This window comes from Lissotriton helveticus, chromosome 9 (genome assembly GCF_964261635.1).
Source record: "Lissotriton helveticus chromosome 9, aLisHel1.1, whole genome shotgun sequence".
Taxonomy (NCBI): Eukaryota; Metazoa; Chordata; class Amphibia; order Caudata; family Salamandridae; genus Lissotriton; species Lissotriton helveticus.
The window spans coordinates 1,278,028,999-1,278,047,663 of NC_136070.1; the positions used below are offsets into that span (position 1 = coordinate 1,278,028,999).

General features: G+C 53.1%; 1 protein-coding gene across 1 annotated transcript in view; it reads left to right on the forward strand.

Annotated features, from left to right (window-relative positions):
- Positions 1-18,665, forward strand: part of LHFPL4 (LHFPL tetraspan subfamily member 4) — a 336,997-nt gene that overhangs the window by 221,197 nt on the left and 97,135 nt on the right. Inside the window, exon 2 of the mRNA XM_078661857.1 lies at positions 11,164-11,400. Within this exon, the coding sequence (XP_078517983.1) occupies positions 11,164-11,400 (237 nt within the window). The remainder of the gene's footprint in view (positions 1-11,163; positions 11,401-18,665) is intronic.

An 18,665-nucleotide genomic window follows, 5' to 3' on the forward strand; every position in this document is an offset into this window, starting at 1 on the left:
TAAATTTTGTTTTGTGCTAGAAAACAAATAACATCGTACAGCCTTCCTCGATTACTCCCTCTGTAGCCAACATGATTGCCACATAAATCCTCTCACTTTGAAGTAAGAGAAAGAAAAGTAAACACCAACATCCCTCTGAAGACAGAGACTGACGTGAGACCCCTGTCATTGAATGCCCAGCAACTGAGACAAGATAAGAACAAGATTTAAAGGCCTGTTTACAGAAATTCAGTACTGGTGGTAGGGTTGGGGCAAGGGAAGGGACGCATCCAAGCTGGACAGCCTAACATGAATAGAGCCAGCAAATAGAAAGCAAGCACCTGACAGTTACAAACCACAGAGCCAATGGTAGGCAACGGGTGGAATGCATTTTCCAGGAAAGCTTTCTGAATGGCCCCAGGATGTTTAAACTAAAGCTCAGAGACAGGCTGTTGCAGTGAAAATGCATCTCACTGGATGGCAGTAACCCCTGCTGCTTAGGTATTGCCATCTAGTGTATTTTAGTACCAAGGAAGGAACCAGTGTGGACAGTTTTTTACGGGGTCCAGAGTATGTGTCCAGATAACTTGTAACCAAAGAAGGATACTGAGTTCCCCAGGGATCAAAGGGAGGTATGGGAGAATGGAGACAGAACTAAACTATAGTCAGGGAACAGCTGGTTTCGCGCTACCGGTCGGAGCGCCGTGCGTGGGGGGTAGGTCTTTCCACCTCTGCTGTTTGATGCCAAGGTATTAACCTCCTCGAACAGCCCCACGGGAACAGACTGCGGGGCCCTCCCGGGTTATATTGTAGGGTTCCCCCTTAGAGTAGGACCTGTTGGCTTGCTCCCTGATTGACCCAGTGAGGTTGTATCTTTTTAATTTTTTATCTTATTACTTTTCACTGTGTATTACATTTGTTTTGAGGTCCTGAAGAATTGCCAGACAGGCATGAAACATGTCGACCTTTTAGAGGGTTGAGTCAGTCCGCTGTCAATCAAACAGTTCCTTTCTCCCCTCTCACCCTTTTAATAAGGGAGTCAGCCACCCGAATAAAATCCCTTGTGGACTGACTCACCTCCTTTTCAAACCTCACTTTCCCTTCACGACTACACCACCACCAGACCCCTCACACGCATACAAACTATTGGCTGGAACAAAAGATCTCCAACAAAGCGCGCCTACGGCGCCCGTCAGACATTGCAGCGCCAGTCTGACGAGGAGCAGGGGACCAATGATGAAGCATGACACCTAGGTTTCTGGGTGTGTGAGGTCTCCTAGTTCCAACAAGGGAACACCCCGTTCCCTGACTATAGTTTAGTTCTGTCTCCAACCTCCCATACCTCCCTTTGATCCCCGGGGAACTCAGTATCCTTCTTTGGTTACAAATTGCCATCTAGTGGCCATACAGTATCACTGCTCAGGCATAACCATGAGTTGGGAAGGCTTCCTATTTTAGGTTCTGCCTTCAACTATGAAAGTCTCTATGGGCCAAGTTTATGAACACTTTTGCAGTGGTGCAAATTCACCAAAAGTGATGCAAATCTGTGCAAACTGTAGATTTCGGATATACCAACCAGCGGAAATCTTTTTTTCACTGTAAAGATACTCAAACTTTCTTTTTTTCTCCAAACTTTTCTTACTTTGCATGCCTTGTCTACTGCACAACACACATACAACATTCGGCAGCTTGTCTGGGTGTATTGCTTTGTAGTGGAAGTGTGTCCTTTCAGAACAAAATCTATGCTAGACTTCAGAGGCACTCCTTTGCAGTATGGTGAAAGGGTGTGTGCATGGTGCAAGGACGCCTAAAGTGTCCCCCCCTCAGGGAGTGACTGCAGCAGCACCAACTCTAGTAAAAATATCAAACTGAGAAATATGCACCTGCTTTATAACTTCAAAAAGAACAGGCTCTGCACCAAGACAGACAGGGAAAAAGGCAGAAAGGTCACACTCTGCACCCAGCATGACAAAGAGGTAGGCAGAGAGAGGCCAGGAAGGTAAGCAACGAGAGTCCAGGAGGGTAGACAGAGACTGTCCAGGGGGTAGGCAGAGAGAGTCCAGGGAGGTAGGCAGAGAGAGTCCAGGGAGGTAGGTAGAGAGAGTCAAGGGAGGTAGGCAGAGAGAGGTCAGGGAGGTAGGCAGAGAGAGGCCTGAGAGGTAGGCAGAGAGAGGCCTGGGAGGTAGGCAGAGAGAGGCTAGGGGGGTAGGCAGAGAGAGGCCAGGGGGTAGGCAGAGAGAGGCCAGGGGGTAGGCAGAGGGAGGCCAGGGGGGTAGGCAGAGAGAGGCCAGGGGGGTAGACAGAGACTGTCCAGGGGGTAGGCAGAGAGAGTCCAGGGAGGTAGGCAGAGAGAGTCCAGGGAGGTAGGTAGAGAGAGTCAAGGGAGGTAGGCAGAGAGAGGTCAGGGAGTTAGGCAGAGAGAGGCCAGAGAGGTAGGCAGAGAGAGGCCTGGGAGGTAGGCAGAGAGAGGCTAGGGGGGTAGGCAGAGAGAGGCCAGGGGGTAGGCAGAGAGAGGCCAGGGGGTAGGCAGAGGGAGGTCAGGGGGGTAGGCAGAGAGAGGCCAGGGGGGCAGGCAGAGAGAGAGCCAGGGTGGGAGGCAGAGAGAGGCCAGAGAGATAGGCAGAGAGAGTCCAGGGAGGTAGGCAGAGAGAGGCCAGGGAGGTAGGTAGAGAGAGTCAAGGGAGGTAGGCAGAGAGAGGTCAGGGAGGTAGGCAGAGAGAGGCCTGAGAGGTAGGCAGAGAGAGGCCTGGGAGGTAGGCAGAGAGAGGCTAGGGGGGTAGGCAGAGAGAGGCCAGGGGGTAGGCAGAGAGAGGCCAGGGGGTAGGCAGAGAGAGGCCAGGGGGGTAGACAGAGACTGTCCAGGGGGTAGGCAGAGAGAGTCCAGGGAGGTAGGCAGAGAGAGTCCAGGGAGGTAGGTAGAGAGAGTCAAGGGAGGTAGGCAGAGAGAGGTCAGGGAGTTAGGCAGAGAGAGGCCAGAGAGGTAGGCAGAGAGAGGCCTGGGAGGTAGGCAGAGAGAGGCTAGGGGGGTAGGCAGAGAGAGGCCAGGGGGTAGGCAGAGAGAGGCCAGGGGGTAGGCAGAGGGAGGTCAGGGGGGTAGGCAGAGAGAGGCCAGGGGGGTAGGCAGAGAGAGGCTAGGGGGGTAGGCAGAGAGAGGCCAGGGGGTAGGCAGAGAGAGGCCAGGGGGTAGGCAGAGGGAGGCCAGGGGGGTAGGCAGAGAGAGGCCAGGGGGGTAGACAGAGACTGTCCAGGGGGTAGGCAGTGAGAGGCCAGGGAGGTAGGCAGAGAGAGTCCAGGGAGGTAGGCAGAGAGAGTCCAGGGAGGTAGGGAGAGAGAGTCAAGGGAGGTAGGCAGAGAGAGGTCAGGGAGGTAGGCAGAGATAGGCTCGCTGTACTCAGTTACTCTCCCCTGAGGCAAAATAGCCGGGGGTTTTCTTTTCTTTCCCTTGCTGAATGCGCGCTGATACTGCGAGAATAGCTTGCACTGATTTGCACAGATTTTTTTAAAAACTGTATAATATTTTAATTGACGCTATTTTAATTGTGTAATCATATTTGGCCCGAGTGCAGGATTAAGCTAGCACCGAGGCGTGGTTCACTTACCCCCCATCCCGGCGTGGCCGATTAGGGGCTGACGACGCGGGACAGGGGCGCCATCTTGGAGGGAGGAAGGGTTGGCGGTCCAGTGGCAGGACGCCTCCCGCCCTCCCGGACATTTAAGGAGCAGCATTGAAAGGCTCGCTGTACTCAGTTACTCTCCCCTGAGGCAAAATAGCCGGGGGTTCTCTTTTCTTTCCCTTGCTGAATACGCGCTGATACTGCGAGAATAGCTTGCACTGATTTGCACAGATTTTTTTAAAAACTGTATAATATTTTAATTGACGCTATTTTAATTGTGTAATCATATTTGGCCCGAGTGCAGGATTAAGCTAGCACCGAGGCGTGGTTCACTTACCCCCCATCCCGGCGTGGCCGATTAGGGGCTGACGACGCGGGACAGGGGCGCCATCTTGGAGGGAGGAAGGGTTGGCGGTCCAGTGGCAGGACGCCTCCCGCCCTCCCGGACATTTAAGGAGCAGCATTGAAAGGCTCGCTGTACTCAGTTACTCTCCCCTGAGGCAAAATAGCCGGGGGTTCTCTTTTCTTTCCCTTGCTGAATGCGCGCTGATACTGCGAGAATAGCTTGCACTGATTTGCACAGATTTTTTTAAAAACTGTATAATATTTTAATTGACGCTATTTTAATTGTGTAATCATATTTGGCCCGAGTGCAGGATTAAGCTAGCACCGAGGCGTGGTTCACTTACCCCCCATCCCGGCGTGGCCGATTAGGGGCTGACGACGCGGGACAGGGGCGCCATCTTGGAGGGAGGAAGGGTTGGCGGTCCAGTGGCAGGACGCCTCCCGCCCTCCCGGACATTTAAGGAGCAGCATTGAAAGGCTCGCTGTACTCAGTTACTCTCCCCTGAGGCAAAATAGCCGGGGGTTCTCTTTTCTTTCCCTTGCTGAATACGCGCTGATACTGCGAGAATAGCTTGCACTGATTTGCACAGATTTTTTTAAAAACTGTATAATATTTTAATTGACGCTATTTTAATTGTGTAATCATATTTGGCCCGAGTGCAGGATTAAGCTAGCACCGAGGCGTGGTTCACTTACCCCCCATCCCGGCGTGGCCGATTAGGGGCTGACGACGCGGGACAGGGGCGCCATCTTGGAGGGAGGAAGGGTTGGCGGTCCAGTGGCAGGACGCCTCCCGCCCTCCCGGACATTTAAGGAGCAGCATTGAAAGGCTCGCTGTACTCAGTTACTCTCCCCTGAGGCAAAATAGCCGGGGGTTCTCTTTTCTTTCCCTTGCTGAATGCGCGCTGATACTGCGAGAATAGCTTGCACTGATTTGCACAGATTTTTTAAAAAACTGTATAATATTTTAATTGACGCTATTTTAATTGTGTAATCATATTTGGCCGAGTGCAGGATTAAGCTAGCACCGAGGCGTGGTTCACTTACCCCCCATCCCGGCGTGGCCGATTAGGGGCTGACGATGCGGGACAGGGGCGCCATCTTGGAGGGAGGAAGGGTTGGCGGTCCAGTGGCAGGACACCTCCCGCCCTCCCGGACATTTAAGGAGCAGCATTGAAAGGCTCGCTGTACTCAGTTACTCTCCCCTGAGGCAAAATAGCCGGGGGTTCTCTTTTCTTTCCCTTGCTGAATGCGCGCTGATACTGCGAGAATAGCTTGCACTGATTTGCACAGATTTTTTTAAAAACTGTATAATATTTTAATTGACGCTATTTTAATTGTGTAATCATATTTGGCCCGAGTGCAGGATTAAGCTAGCACCGAGGCGTGGTTCACTTACCCCCCATCCCGGCGTGGCCGATTAGGGGCTGACGACGCGGGACAGGGGCGCCATCTTGGAGGGAGGAAGGGTTGGCGGTCCAGTGGCAGGACGCCTCCCACCCTCCTCGGCAGGATATAAAATGATGGGGTCATTCCGTCCGCGCAGCGGGCGCGCCGGCGGCGCGCCAAAGGCGCGCCAAAGGCGTGCCCGTCTGCGCCCGTCCGCGCCAGTCACGGGCCTAGGGCCACCCCCCCTGGTCAAACAGCCCAGGTAAGCCTCATCTCATATACGTGTTCAGCACTGACCGATCTACGCCCACAAATCTCGGAAAATTGCATAAGACACAGCCCTGAGTCCCTGCTATCTAAAACAGTATTACACTGTAAACATTGTCAAACGTCTACTCCCATATTAAATACAAAAGTAGGTAGTGACAGCCTGAAACAAACAAACCAAATCTTCACGCTGGCTCTGATTAATGTGCGTTCATTACCCAAGCACAGGCAAGAGGTGGCTGATGTACTCACCGATAGGAACATTGACATAATGTTCCTGACGGAGACATGGCTGGATAAAGCCTCTGACCCAGACCTTGTAATAGCTGTTCCACAGGGATACAAATGCTACAGACTAGATAGAATGGGCAAAAGAGGTGGTGGGGTGGCAATTATCGCCCGTGACTTTTTTAAAATACGCACCACAGCTATACCCTCAAAGGCATGTGAAGCACTTCAATTTGATATTTATTTCACACCTTCATATAATTTTAAAGGTATATTATTTTATAGAAGACCAGAAACCCGGGCAGATTTCCTGACAGAAATACTCACCATCTTAGAAACCTCAGGCATTGACAACTCGATAACTCTGCTAGGTGATTTCAATTTTCATTTGGAATGTGGCGAAGACAAGGATACTATATCCTTGCAATCTGAAATGGAGATCTTCGGTTTATCTCAGCTAGTGAAAGGACCCACCCATAATGCAGGCCATACCTTAGATGGTATCTTTACCAACCTGGACAATATATCAATATCTGAGGTTTTACCCATGGCTTGGTCAGATCATCATCTGGTTTTGGCAACCATTCAAATTAACAAAGCCATAACCGCCTTCATACCTCCTTTACGACAAATGTTCAAGGTTTGGAAAGATATCAGCATCCCCTGCTTTAAGGAGGCGTTACTAAACTCTACTCCTAAATGGGCAACTGACCCAGTCACTGTTATAGAACAATATCACACATGGGTAGGCCAGGCGGCAGACAAATTGGTACCGGAAAAAAGAATGTCCAGAAACAGAAGTTCCCCCTCAGCTCCATGGTATACTGAAGAGCTTAGAAAATTGAAACAGCAATGCAGAAATAAAGAAAGAATCTGGAGGAAGAAATATGATATCGAGGATAAGATAATGTACAAGGAAATCTTAACTCAATATAAACACCGAATCATAGAGACTAAAAAGAAGTTTTATACAGAGCAAATCGAAAATGCAAAAAACTCGAATAAAAAGCTTTTCGAAATAACTAAACATCTCACGGGATGTGCCCCAGATCTCAATCCTCCCTGCTCACAAGAGTTTTGCAACTCATTAGCAGCATTTTTCTTCACCAAAGTAAATGATATATTTTCAGCATTTAACCAAGGCGAAGATCAAGGGATTATGAAAACAAATATCCCCTCTTCAAGTAATACCTTCTCCTGCTTTGCAGAGTTAACAAATGACAATGTCCTGGACATTGTGAAAACAATTAAATCCGGATCAGCTTTGGATCCCTGCCCCCTAAACACTCTTCGGTCATTAATAGACGTTGTAATCCCTGCCATTACTCAAATGATCAATCTTATGTTTTGCACAGGAATCTTCCCTAACCAACTGAAAAAAACGCTACTCAAACCTCTTCTGAAGAAAGCAGGCCTGGACAAAGCAGAATTTAAAAATTATAGGCCTATAGCGAATCTACCTTTTATTGCTAAAGTAATTGAAAAGGCCATGAACATTCAACTTGCGGGATTCATCGAGCAACACCAACTGCTCGATGAAACACAGTTCGGCTTCCGCAAGTTTCATGGGACGGAAACTGCCCTCATTAAGGCAGCTGACGACATACGATCAATCAGAGATCAAGGTGGAACTGCACTACTTGTGCTCTTGGATCTATCAGCTGCCTTCGACACGGTTGACCATAAGATCTTAGTCAACCGTGTCGAAATGATGGGCGTGCAAGGCCTAGCAAAAGATCTAATAGCATCATTTCTGGCAGAGAGATCCCAGGCAGTCATACTGGGCCAATACGAATCTGCTGAACTATCGTTACCATGTGGGGTACCTCAAGGTTCATCCCTTAGTCCGACACTATTTAATATCTATGTGTCGGACCTCGCTAACACCATCAAAGCGCACGGGATGAACCTTACCTCATATGCGGACGATACTCAGCTGATATTGGCCGTCAGAAATGATGGGGAGACAGTAGCGGAAAATTTCAAGACAGGTATGCTGGCCATTGGAAAATGGATGGCAGCAAACTGCTTGAAATTAAACTCCGACAAAACTGAGGTGGTCACCTTTGGCCACCTCAGTCCCAGTTGGTCCCCCACTTGGTGGCCATCATCCTTCGGAGCTGTACCTGAACAGGTCACGAAGGTGAGAAACTTGGGTGTCATCTTTGATGACAACCTAAATTTCATGGCCCATGCCAATCAAACTGCCTCCAATGCCTTCTATAAACTTCGATTGGTAAAGAAGATTATTCCTTTTCTCCCCACCAATGTGGGAAAGACATTGGTCAGCGCAATGGTCCTATCAGCACTGGACTACTGCAATGGCTTGTTTGCAAATGCCCAAGTTAAGACAATTAAGAAATGGCAAACAATCCAAAATGCAGCAGCCAGACTTCTCCTCAATATTCCTAAATTCAAACCTATATCCGAATCCTTGAGAAGTCTCCACTGGTTACCTGTTAGGAACCGAATTAAATTTAAGACGTTATGTATCGTCTATAAGGCACTTCACCATCAAGCCCCTCAATTCCTGTGCGACCACCTTGTCCCGTACATCCCTACTCGAATGTTGCGATCTGCAGGACATAATGACCTGGTAGTGCCACGGACTAGATTGGTCAATTGGGGAGACAGACGTTTCCTAGCTGCCGCCCCAAGATTGTGGAACACGCTTCCACAGACAATAAGATCAAGCCCAAATCTATTGTCCTTTAGGAAGAAAGTAAAAACCTGGCTATTCAACCTTTGAAAACCTGTATTGATCAAATAGGAGGGTAAAACAGTACAGCGCCGAGATGCCTGCGGGCAATTGTTCGCGCTTAATAAATGCCAAAAATAAATAAATAAATAAATAGGCAGAGAGAGTCCAGGGAGGTAGGCAGAGAGAGGCCAGGGAGGTAGGTAGAGAGAGTCAAGGGAGGTAGGCAGAGAGAGGTCAGGGAGGTAGGCAGAGAGAGGCCTGAGAGGTAGGCAGAGAGAGGCCTGGGAGGTAGGCAGAGAGAGGCCAGGGGGTAGGCAGAGAGAGGCCAGGGGGTAGGCAGAGGGAGGCCAGGGGGTAGGCAGAGAGAGGCCAGGGGGGTAGACAGAGACTGTCCAGGGGGTAGGCAGAGAGAGTCCAGGGAGGTAGGCAGAGAGAGTCCAGGGAGGTAGGTAGAGAGAGTCAAGGGAGGTAGGCAGAGAGAGGTCAGGGAGGTAGGCAGAGAGAGGCCAGAGAGGTAGGCAGAGAGAGGCCTGGGAGGTAGGCAGTGAGGGGTCAGGGAGGTAGGCAGTGAGAGGCCAGGGAGGTAGGTAGAGAGAGTCAATGGAGGTAGGCAGAGAGAGGTCAGGGAGTTAGGCAGAGAGAGGCCAGAGAGGTAGGCAGAGAGAGGCCTGGGAGGTAGGCAGAGAGAGGCTAGGGGGGTAGGCAGAGAGAGGCCAGGGGGTAGGCAGAGAGAGGCCAGGGGGTAGGCAGAGGGAGGTCAGGGGGGTAGGCAGAGAGAGGCCAGGGGGGTAGGCAGAGAGAGAGCCAGGGTGGAAGGCAGAGAGAGGCCAGAGAGATAGGCAGAGAGAGTCCAGGGAGGTAGGCAGAGAGAGGCCAGGGAGGTAGGTAGAGAGAGTCAAGGGAGGTAGGCAGAGAGAGGTCAGGGAGGTAGGCAGAGAGAGGCCTGAGAGGTAGGCAGAGAGAGGCCTGGGAGGTAGGCAGAGAGAGGCTAGGGGGGTAGGCAGAGAGAGGCCAGGGGGTAGGCAGAGAGAGGCCAGGGGGTAGGCAGAGGGAGGCCAGGGGGGTAGGCAGAGAGAGGCCAGGGGGGTAGACAGAGACTGTCCAGGGGGTAGGCAGTGAGAGGCCAGGGAGGTAGGCAGAGAGAGTCCAGGGAGGTAGGCAGAGAGAGTCCAGGGAGGTAGGGAGAGAGAGTCAAGGGAGGTAGGCAGAGAGAGGTCAGGGAGGTAGGCAGAGAGAGGCCAGAGAGGTAGGCAGAGAGAGGCCAGGGAGGTAGGCAGTGAGGGGTCAGGGAGGTAGGCAGTGAGAGGCCAGGGAGGTAGGCAGTGAGGGGTCAGGGTGTTTGGCAGTGAGAGGCCAGGGGGGTAGGCAGAGAGAGGCCAGGGGGGTAGACAGAGACTGTCCAGGGGGTAGGCAGTGAGGGGTCAGGGAGGTTGGCAGTGAGAGGCCAGGGAGGTAGGCAGTGAGGGGTCAGGGAGGTAGGCAGTGAGAGGCCAGGGAGGTAGGCAGTGAGGGGTCAGGGAGGTTGGCAGTGAGAGGCCAGGGAGGTAGGCAGTGAGGGGTCAGGGAGGTTGGCAGTGAGAGGCCAGGGAGGTAGGCAGTGAGGGGTCAGGGAGGTTGGCAGTGAGAGGCCAGGCGCTGCACCCCATGGCCAACACAAGAGGCTGGGAGACCATATTCTACATCCAGAAATCCTTACACCTCTTGGAGGGTGATCACTGTTGCTGTTGAAGCTCACAACTTCTGCCCAATCAAAACATGTACTCCTGTCCACCTACAGGTGGGTGGGTGGTGGGCCCAAAGATCCTCTATGTAGTACTCCTGAAAACTCTTTGTTAGGTTGTTCACATAAGGTCTAGTGATGGCTACACTAACAAGCCAGATCTAAAAGGATCACCTATCGTAGGGGGTAAGACACGACGCGGAACAAGTCAGCACTCGGCCAGCATAAGTGGCTGGTCTAAACAAGGCATGAAGGTGCCCCTTGGAATCTGTCGGACATGTCCACAGGACAGGTGGGAGTCGGGAAGGTAGAAAGAGCCTGCTCCTGAACGTGCCTCCTACGGGTATCAGATGCGACGATGACTCGAGTCGCTGAGTTAATACGTCATTAACAAGTGCTGTAGCAATCCCTGCACCAAGAGACAGCCTGGGGCGGGCTAGCGTGCAGCCCAGGGTCCTAGCCCTCTGTGCTAAATTAAAATATGGTTTAATACCAGGCCAGCCCCAGATCGTGCCATGGGGCTTATTTACAAGCCTCTTGAGCCGCCGGTGCGTCTCTTTTAATATGGGAAAAAGTGACGTACTGACAGTAAATAAGCCCCCAAGTGAGCCCGGCTGTGCAGCTTAGCTTCCTCCCCGAGTAGGTAGAGTGTGACTTATGCATGAAAAGGTAATTGATCATATATTTGGTAGTGCATTAATGCTCAATGTTGGTGCTGTTGATTAAATGCATTTTCAGTTAATATTATCACTAACCAGCTTCATCTTCTCTCTCTCTTTCCTAAACCCCTGTTGTCTGTCATGTTCTTCCCACCTCTCTCGTTTTCCACCCACCTCTGATTACCGCTTACCCTGATTACCACCACCCACTCACCTCTTCCCTTCATTTGCCCCCCTGCCCCATCTACCCCCCACTTGCAGCTCTGTGCCTGGTCCTCGGCTGCATGATCTTTCCGGATGGCTGGGACTCCGAGACCATCCGCGACATGTGTGGCGACAAGACGGGCAAATATGCGCTGGGCGACTGCTCCGTCCGCTGGGCCTACATCCTGGCTATCATCGGCATCCTCAACGCGCTCATCCTGTCCTTCCTCGCCTTCGTCCTGGGGAACCGGCAGACCGACCTGCTGCTGGAGGAGCTGAAGGCGGAAAACAAGGGTAAGCTCCAGCGGGGCGAGCGGGAGGGCCGCCCTCCCTGAGGCGGGTGGAGCGCTCCAGAGGGGCGAGCGGGAGGGCCGCCCTCGCTGAGGCGGGTGGAACGCTCCAGAGGGGCGAGCGGGAGGGCCGCCCTCGCTGAGGCGGGTGGAACGCTCCAGAGGGGCGAGCGGGAGGGCCGCCCTCCCTGAGGCGGGTGGAGCGCTCCAGGGGGGCGAGCGGGAGGGCCGCCCTCCCTGAGGCGGGTGGAGCGCTCCAGAGGGGCGAGCGGGAGGGCCGCCCTCCCTGAGGCGGGTGGAGCGGGTGATTGACCAGTTACAAGAGGGTTTCTACTGGATTCAGCCTGTCACAAAGGTTTTTCAATATTGTACAACTTGAACTTAGACTTAAAAACAAGGCGCATCCTATGAATCAAAAATATCAAGTGAATTCTATAGACACTTTTAGCCAATAGTGACTATTTACTAAGGACCAGGCGGGCTTCCATCACAATTCATTGTATGTTAACCCCTTGCATGCTCATGACGGCCCCCGGCCGCCATGCGTCATGGTGGGCATGTGCAGAAGACGGCCAGGGGCAGTCCGAATCCCGCCCACTATTTAAATCGCCCACACAGCGCGAAAATTCGCTCCGCATGCAAGTGGTTAAAAACAAATCCAGGTGAAATTGCAATAAGTGGAGTAGAAATTATTCGCAACCCACCAGACAGTGACAGTGGCATGACAAGGGTGCCCGGTGTCCTGGAGCAAACTAGGAAAATGACCCCTTGACCACTGTAGTAAAGCAGAGCAATATTCACGGTTCAGTGGACCCCTCTGGGCCCGGTGCTACTGCACCTGCTGTATCCTTGATAGACACGCCCCTGACACCAGGTGGAGTGTCCACCTTGGATAGCTGAATGTCACAGTGTGCCCTGTATGTCTGCCAGCCAGGGCCAGCCTTTCCTCCGACAGCGCCCCCAGCAAACATATATTTGGTGCCCACCGGATCTTCCTCGCTACTCATTCCGCATCCGCCCCTGCTCGTTAGTAATTCTAGTGGAGGGGAAGCTTTTGTGCTCACAGGTAAGTTCCTGGCTGAATACCTCAGTGACTGGCCAGTGAACACAGATTTGCGGCTTGTCCCCTCCTCAACTAAATCACCCATTCAGTGGCTTAACTGGATCTGGCAGTCCCTGGGAGGGGGCAAGGGAGAAGGAAGGGTGAGTGTGAGAGAGGTAACCGGAGGGAAGTTAAGAAAGGTAAACAAAAATATGCTTTACCCACAGCCTGAAGGTAACAAGCTGACTAGGCGGTGTGGAATAAATGCTTAATTCAAGGCAGCTCTGGCTGTGGACGCCCCAGGCCTTAGCCTTTCTCGCCCATGTCAAAAGCCGGCCCTGCTCCAGCAAACCATGTTTGCGGGGTGAACTCACCATGACCCATATGGGCGGGGCAGACTCACCATGACCCATGAGGGCGGGGGCCTCACCATGACCCATGTGGGCGGGGGACTCACCATGACCCATGTGGGCGGGGCAGACTCGCCATGACCCATGAGGGCGGGGCAGACTCACCATGACCCATGAGGGCGGGGCAGACTCACCATGACCCATGAGGGCGGGGCAGACTCACCATGACCCATGAGGGCGGGGCAGACTCGCCATGACCCATGAGGGCGGGGCAGACTCGCCATGACCCATGAGGGCGGGGCAGACTCACCATGACCCATATGGGCGGGGCAGACTCACCATGACCCATGAGGGCGGGGCAGACTCGCCATGACCCATGAGGGCGGGGCAGACTCGCCATGACCCATGAGGGCGGGGCAGACTCACCATGACCCATATGGGCGGGGCAGACTCACCATGACCCATATGGGCGGGGCAGACTCACCATGACCCATGAGGGCGGGGGCCTCACCATGACCCATGTGGGCGTGGCAGACTCACCATGACCCATGAGGGCGGGGGACTCACCATGACCCATGAGGGCGGCGGACTCACCATGACCCATGTGGGCGGGGCAGACTCGCCATGACCCATGAGGGCGGGGGCCTCACCATGACCCATGTGGGCGGGGGACTCACCATGACCCATGTGGGCGGGGCAGACTCGCCATGACCCATGAGGGCGGGGCAGACTCACCATGACCCATGAGGGCGGGGCAGACTCACCATGACCCATATGGGCGGGGCAGACTCACCATGACCCATGAGGGCGGGGCAGACTCGCCATGACCCATGAGGGCGGGGCAGACTCGTCATGACCCATGAGGGCGGGGCAGACTCACCATGACCCATATGGGCGGGGCAGACTCACCATGACCCATATGGGCGGGGCAGACTCACCATGACCCATGAGGGCGGGGGCCTCACCATGACCCATGTGGGCGGGGGACTCACCATGACCCATGTGGGCGGGGCAGACTCGCCATGACCCATGTGGGCGGGGCAGACTCACCATGACCCATGAGGGCGGGGCAGACTCACCATGAACCATGAGGGCGGGGGACTCACCATGACCCATGAGGGCGGGGGCCTCACCATGACCCATGTGGGCGGGGGACTCACCATGACCCATGTGGGCGGGGGCCTCACCATGACCCATGTGGGCGGGGGACTCACCATGACCCATGAGGGCGGGGCAGACTCGCCATGACCCATGAGGGCGGGGCAGACTCGCCATGACCCATGAGGGCGGGGCAGACTCACCATGACCCATGTGGGCGGGGGACTCACCATGACCCATGTGGGCGGGGGCCTCACCATGACCCATGAGGGCGGGGGACTCACCATGTGGGTGAGGCGGACTCACCACATGGGCCAGTGGTCTCAGAATGAACCATGTGGGTGGGCAAGGGACATCCTAAAGATTTGGGGGGCCCTGGGTCAAACATATTTTGGGCCCTTGTACGGAACAGATTTGCATTCATGATCCAATTTCAGCTCTTCGTGCCCTCTTTGGCCAGCTCATTGACAGTGCACAGGCACACTGGTCCAAATTGTTTACATCTAATATCCAGGGATAGTGCTATGTGTTTTCAATATTGTATTTGTAGCACAGCAGTAGCTCAATAATATTACTGCAAATAATCTCTGTGACACCCTCCCATTTCTCATGTATAAGGGTCCAGTTTTGATCTAAAAAAAACTTTTTTTATGGATATTGAATGAAACATAAACATGAATAAACACTAAGAACGAGTTAATGGTGGTCTCAAAATGACCAGCCTCTCATCGGTCATGGGAGTTGTCTCCCTTACAGAAAACCCATGAGGTTTTTAGAAGAATTCTCAGCCACCCCCCTAGTTGGTGGCATGCTTCATTACTGGCTTCCTACCTAGGGGGCAGAGTGCCTCCTAGGTGTGTTTCGACACCTGACTACAGTGGAGAGGGATTTTTTTGGAGTGAATAGGTGAGGATAGCGAATGCGGACCTTAAAACTACCTCCAGGATACTAGTTTTGGAAAGTTCCTGAGGCAGGGTTAAAATCAATAACGGATGTGAAGGAGGAGAAATGATCTCTCATACAATGCAAGGAAGTCAAGCGGTCTACATGTTTCAGCCAAATGATCCATTGTTATTTGGCATTCTTCAGGACCAGTGGTGCCCGGGCCTGCGTGTATCCCTAGCAGTTTCATTGGGGGGGGGGGGAAGGGGGGGAGACTTTGATTCTTTGTCTGGCAGCATGATTGTTTGTAGTGTTACGATGCAACAATCACAGTCACCCGACCTTTCAGGTGACGAGTTAGAGCATAATGGACCCATACATTGGGGGCATTCTGTGTCATAACCAAGTCAAACTCTCCAATAAACCTTTCTCTCGTAATTTGATCTAGTATCCTGGAGGTAGTTTTAAGGTCCGCACTCACTTTACTCACCTATTCACTTACAAAATCCCTCTCCACTGTAGGCAGGCGTCGAAACACACCTAGGAGGCACTCGGCCCCCTAGGTGGGATCCCGATGATGAAGCGTGCCACCAACTAGGTTGGTGTGTGAGGGGTCTTCTAAAAACCTCATGGGTTTTCTGTAAGGGAGACAACTCCCATGACCGATGAGAGGCTGGTCATTAGCTCGTTCTTAGTGTTCATAGGATTTTGGGGAGACGAACGAGCCTTCTTTGTTCCCTCCTCTCTCATCTTTGTGAAACAAAAACACACAATTCTCTGCAAAATGTCGATAATACACTCCCACACATCACCCACATTAAAAATAAGTTAAGGGAAAACAACACTTAAAACCATCCTTTTAAGAATTATTAAAGGTCATCAGGGCAAAACTCTCTGCCGAACAGAGCTGGCTCTATCAAGGGCCCCCCTGAAAGACTGGGCCCCTGGGCCAGAGCCCACTTTGCCCATGCCTCAAAACATCTCTGGTGCGCGCAGACTCACCATGCGGCAGGCGAACTCACCATGAGCCATGTGGGTGCGGGGACCCACCATGAACCATGTGGACAGGGAGACTCACCATGAGCCATGTGGGTGGGGAAGCCTCACCATGAACCATGTGGACAGGGAGACTCACCATGAGCCATGTGGGTGGGGAAGCCTCACCATGAGCCATATGGGCGGGCGGACTCACCATGAACCATATGGGCGGGGAAGCCTCACCATGAGCCATGTGGGCGGGCGGACTCACCATGAGCCATATGGGCGGGCGGACTCACCATGAACCATATGGGCGGGGAAGCCTCACCATGAGCCATGTGGGCGGGGCGGACTCACCATGAACCATGTGGGCGGGTGGACTCACCATGAGCCATGTGGGCGGGTGGACTCACCATGAGCCATGTGGGTGGGGCGGACTCACCATGAACCATGTGGGCGGGTGGACTCACCATGAGCCATGTGGGTGGGGCGGACTCACCATGAACCATGTGGGCGGGGCAGACTCACCATGAGCCATGTGGGCGGGGCGGACTCACCATGAGCCATGTGGGTGCGGGGACCCACCATGAACCATGTGGACAGGGAGACTCACCATGAGCCATGTGGGTGGGGAAGCCTCACCATGAGCCATATGGGCGGGCGGACTCACCATGAACCATATGGGCGGGTGGACTCACCATGAGCCATGTGGGTGGGGCGGCCTCACCATGAACCATGTGGGCGGGTGGACTCACCATGAGCCATGTGGGCGGGGCGGACTCACCATGAGCCATGTGGGTGCGGGGACCCACCATGAACCATGTGGACAGGGAGACTCACCATGAGCCATGTGGGTGGGGAAGCCTCACCATGAGCCATATGGGCGGGCGGACTCACCATGAACCATATGGGCGGGGAAGCCTCACCATGAGCCATGTGGGCGGGCGGACTCACCATGAGCCATATGGGCGGGCGGACTCACCATGAACCATATGGGCGGGGAAGCCTCACCATGAGCCATGTGGGCGGGGCGGACTCACCATGAACCATGTGGGCGGGTGGACTCACCATGAGCCATGTGGGCGGGTGGACTCACCATGAGCCATGTGGGTGGGGCGGACTCACCATGAACCATGTGGGCGGGTGGACTCACCATGAGCCATGTGGGTGGGGCGGACTCACCATGAACCATGTGGGCGGGGCAGACTCACCATGAGCCATGTGGGCGGGGCGGACTCACCATGAGCCATGTGGGTGCGGGGACCCACCATGAACCATGTGGACAGGGAGACTCACCATGAGCCATGTGGGTGGGGAAGCCTCACCATGAGCCATATGGGCGGGCGGACTCACCATGAACCATATGGGCGGGTGGACTCACCATGAGCCATGTGGGTGGGGCGGCCTCACCATGAACCATGTGGGCGGGTGGACTCACCATGAGCCATGTGGGTGGGGCGGCCTCACCATGAACCATGTGGGCGGGTGGACTCACCATGAGCCATGTGGGTGGGGCGGCCTCACCACAACCTCACTGTAGCTGATCCCGGACGGCTTAGCTGCATTAAAGACTTTGGGTTCATTCCCCTGCTGGGTCAGGGGTGCTTCTCTGTAGGTGTTCACCTGCCTTATCAGCATCTCCGAAGATAGACACGAGCTGAGTCCAGCAGGACACAAGACTGCTCTTCAGCACCGCCTGTTTATCTTGTAAACAAGCACTGCCCCTCCTGGGCACCTAAGTGTATGCCATATTCACAATGAAGAAGGAAAATTCAAGAATCCCTTAAGGACACCCCAGATCCCCACTCTGTCTCTGCACGTTGCCAGCTGGGCTAGTGGCCGAGGTGTGGCTTTCTCTGTGTTTGGCACAGGAGCCTTTGAGCAGGCCTCGAGCCCACCTTATGCAGCAGCCAGTGAGCAGACAAACCAGGGGGGTGGGGGTGCCAGGGGCTACAGGGTATGCCTTGACATAAGGCAAAACATACAGCACTTGGATGCACATGCATCAATATAGGCAGTTGCAATTCCTTAATTGCGATTATTAAGGAATCGCAATTTAGGAATCGCAATTGCTTATGCAAGTAGGTTCCGCAAAAAAAATTGCGACTTGCACATTGCAAGTAAGGAATGGCTTCCCATGCATTCCTATCGGCCTAGAGGCCCATGGGAATGAATGGTAATTGCTGCGCAATTTGCGAGTACCCGATAGGTACTCCCAAATTTCACATGCAGTTTCAAGGGTGCAAGGGTGCCAAAAGGACAACCTGTTGCACCCCTGAAATTTCCATTTACCACATGTTGCGCGCACACATGCCCCAAGGGCATGTGTGTGTGTAACATGGAACTTTGAAAAATGCACTTTAGTACATTTTTTAAAGTTTTCGCAAATTACCATCAACATGAAATTGATGGTAGTTGGCAATTCCTATTTGCAAAATCCCAATATTTTTTGTTGTTAATGCATTGCATTTAAGGAATCGCAATTTGCGTTTCCTTAAATGAAATCGCAATTGATGATGCATCCCAAATGCAAAAGTACTGGTCGCAAAGGGGCAGATTCTGCGAATCTGCCTGTTTGCGATCGGTATTTTCGTTGATGCATGTGGCCCTTGGTGTTTTAAATACCACTTCTGTCTCATCATGTCTTACTTCCAAGTTGAAAACCCAAAAATGATTGACTGAAGCTATTTGTAAAGAATGAACAGCCAACGAGGTGTTTCGCCGCTATCGAGAAAAACAGCACAAGAATCAACCAACCGAAGGACATCCCAAGATTGATGAAAGAGGCCAACAGCCTCAGTAGAATATTCCAAGGCTGGAATAAATAAGAGACACACATTGCGAGTGAACAGAAAGGTGTTTAGCTGTCTCCTGAAGATAAGAAGATTGGGCTGCGGCTGAGCAGTCAGAGCTAAGGAG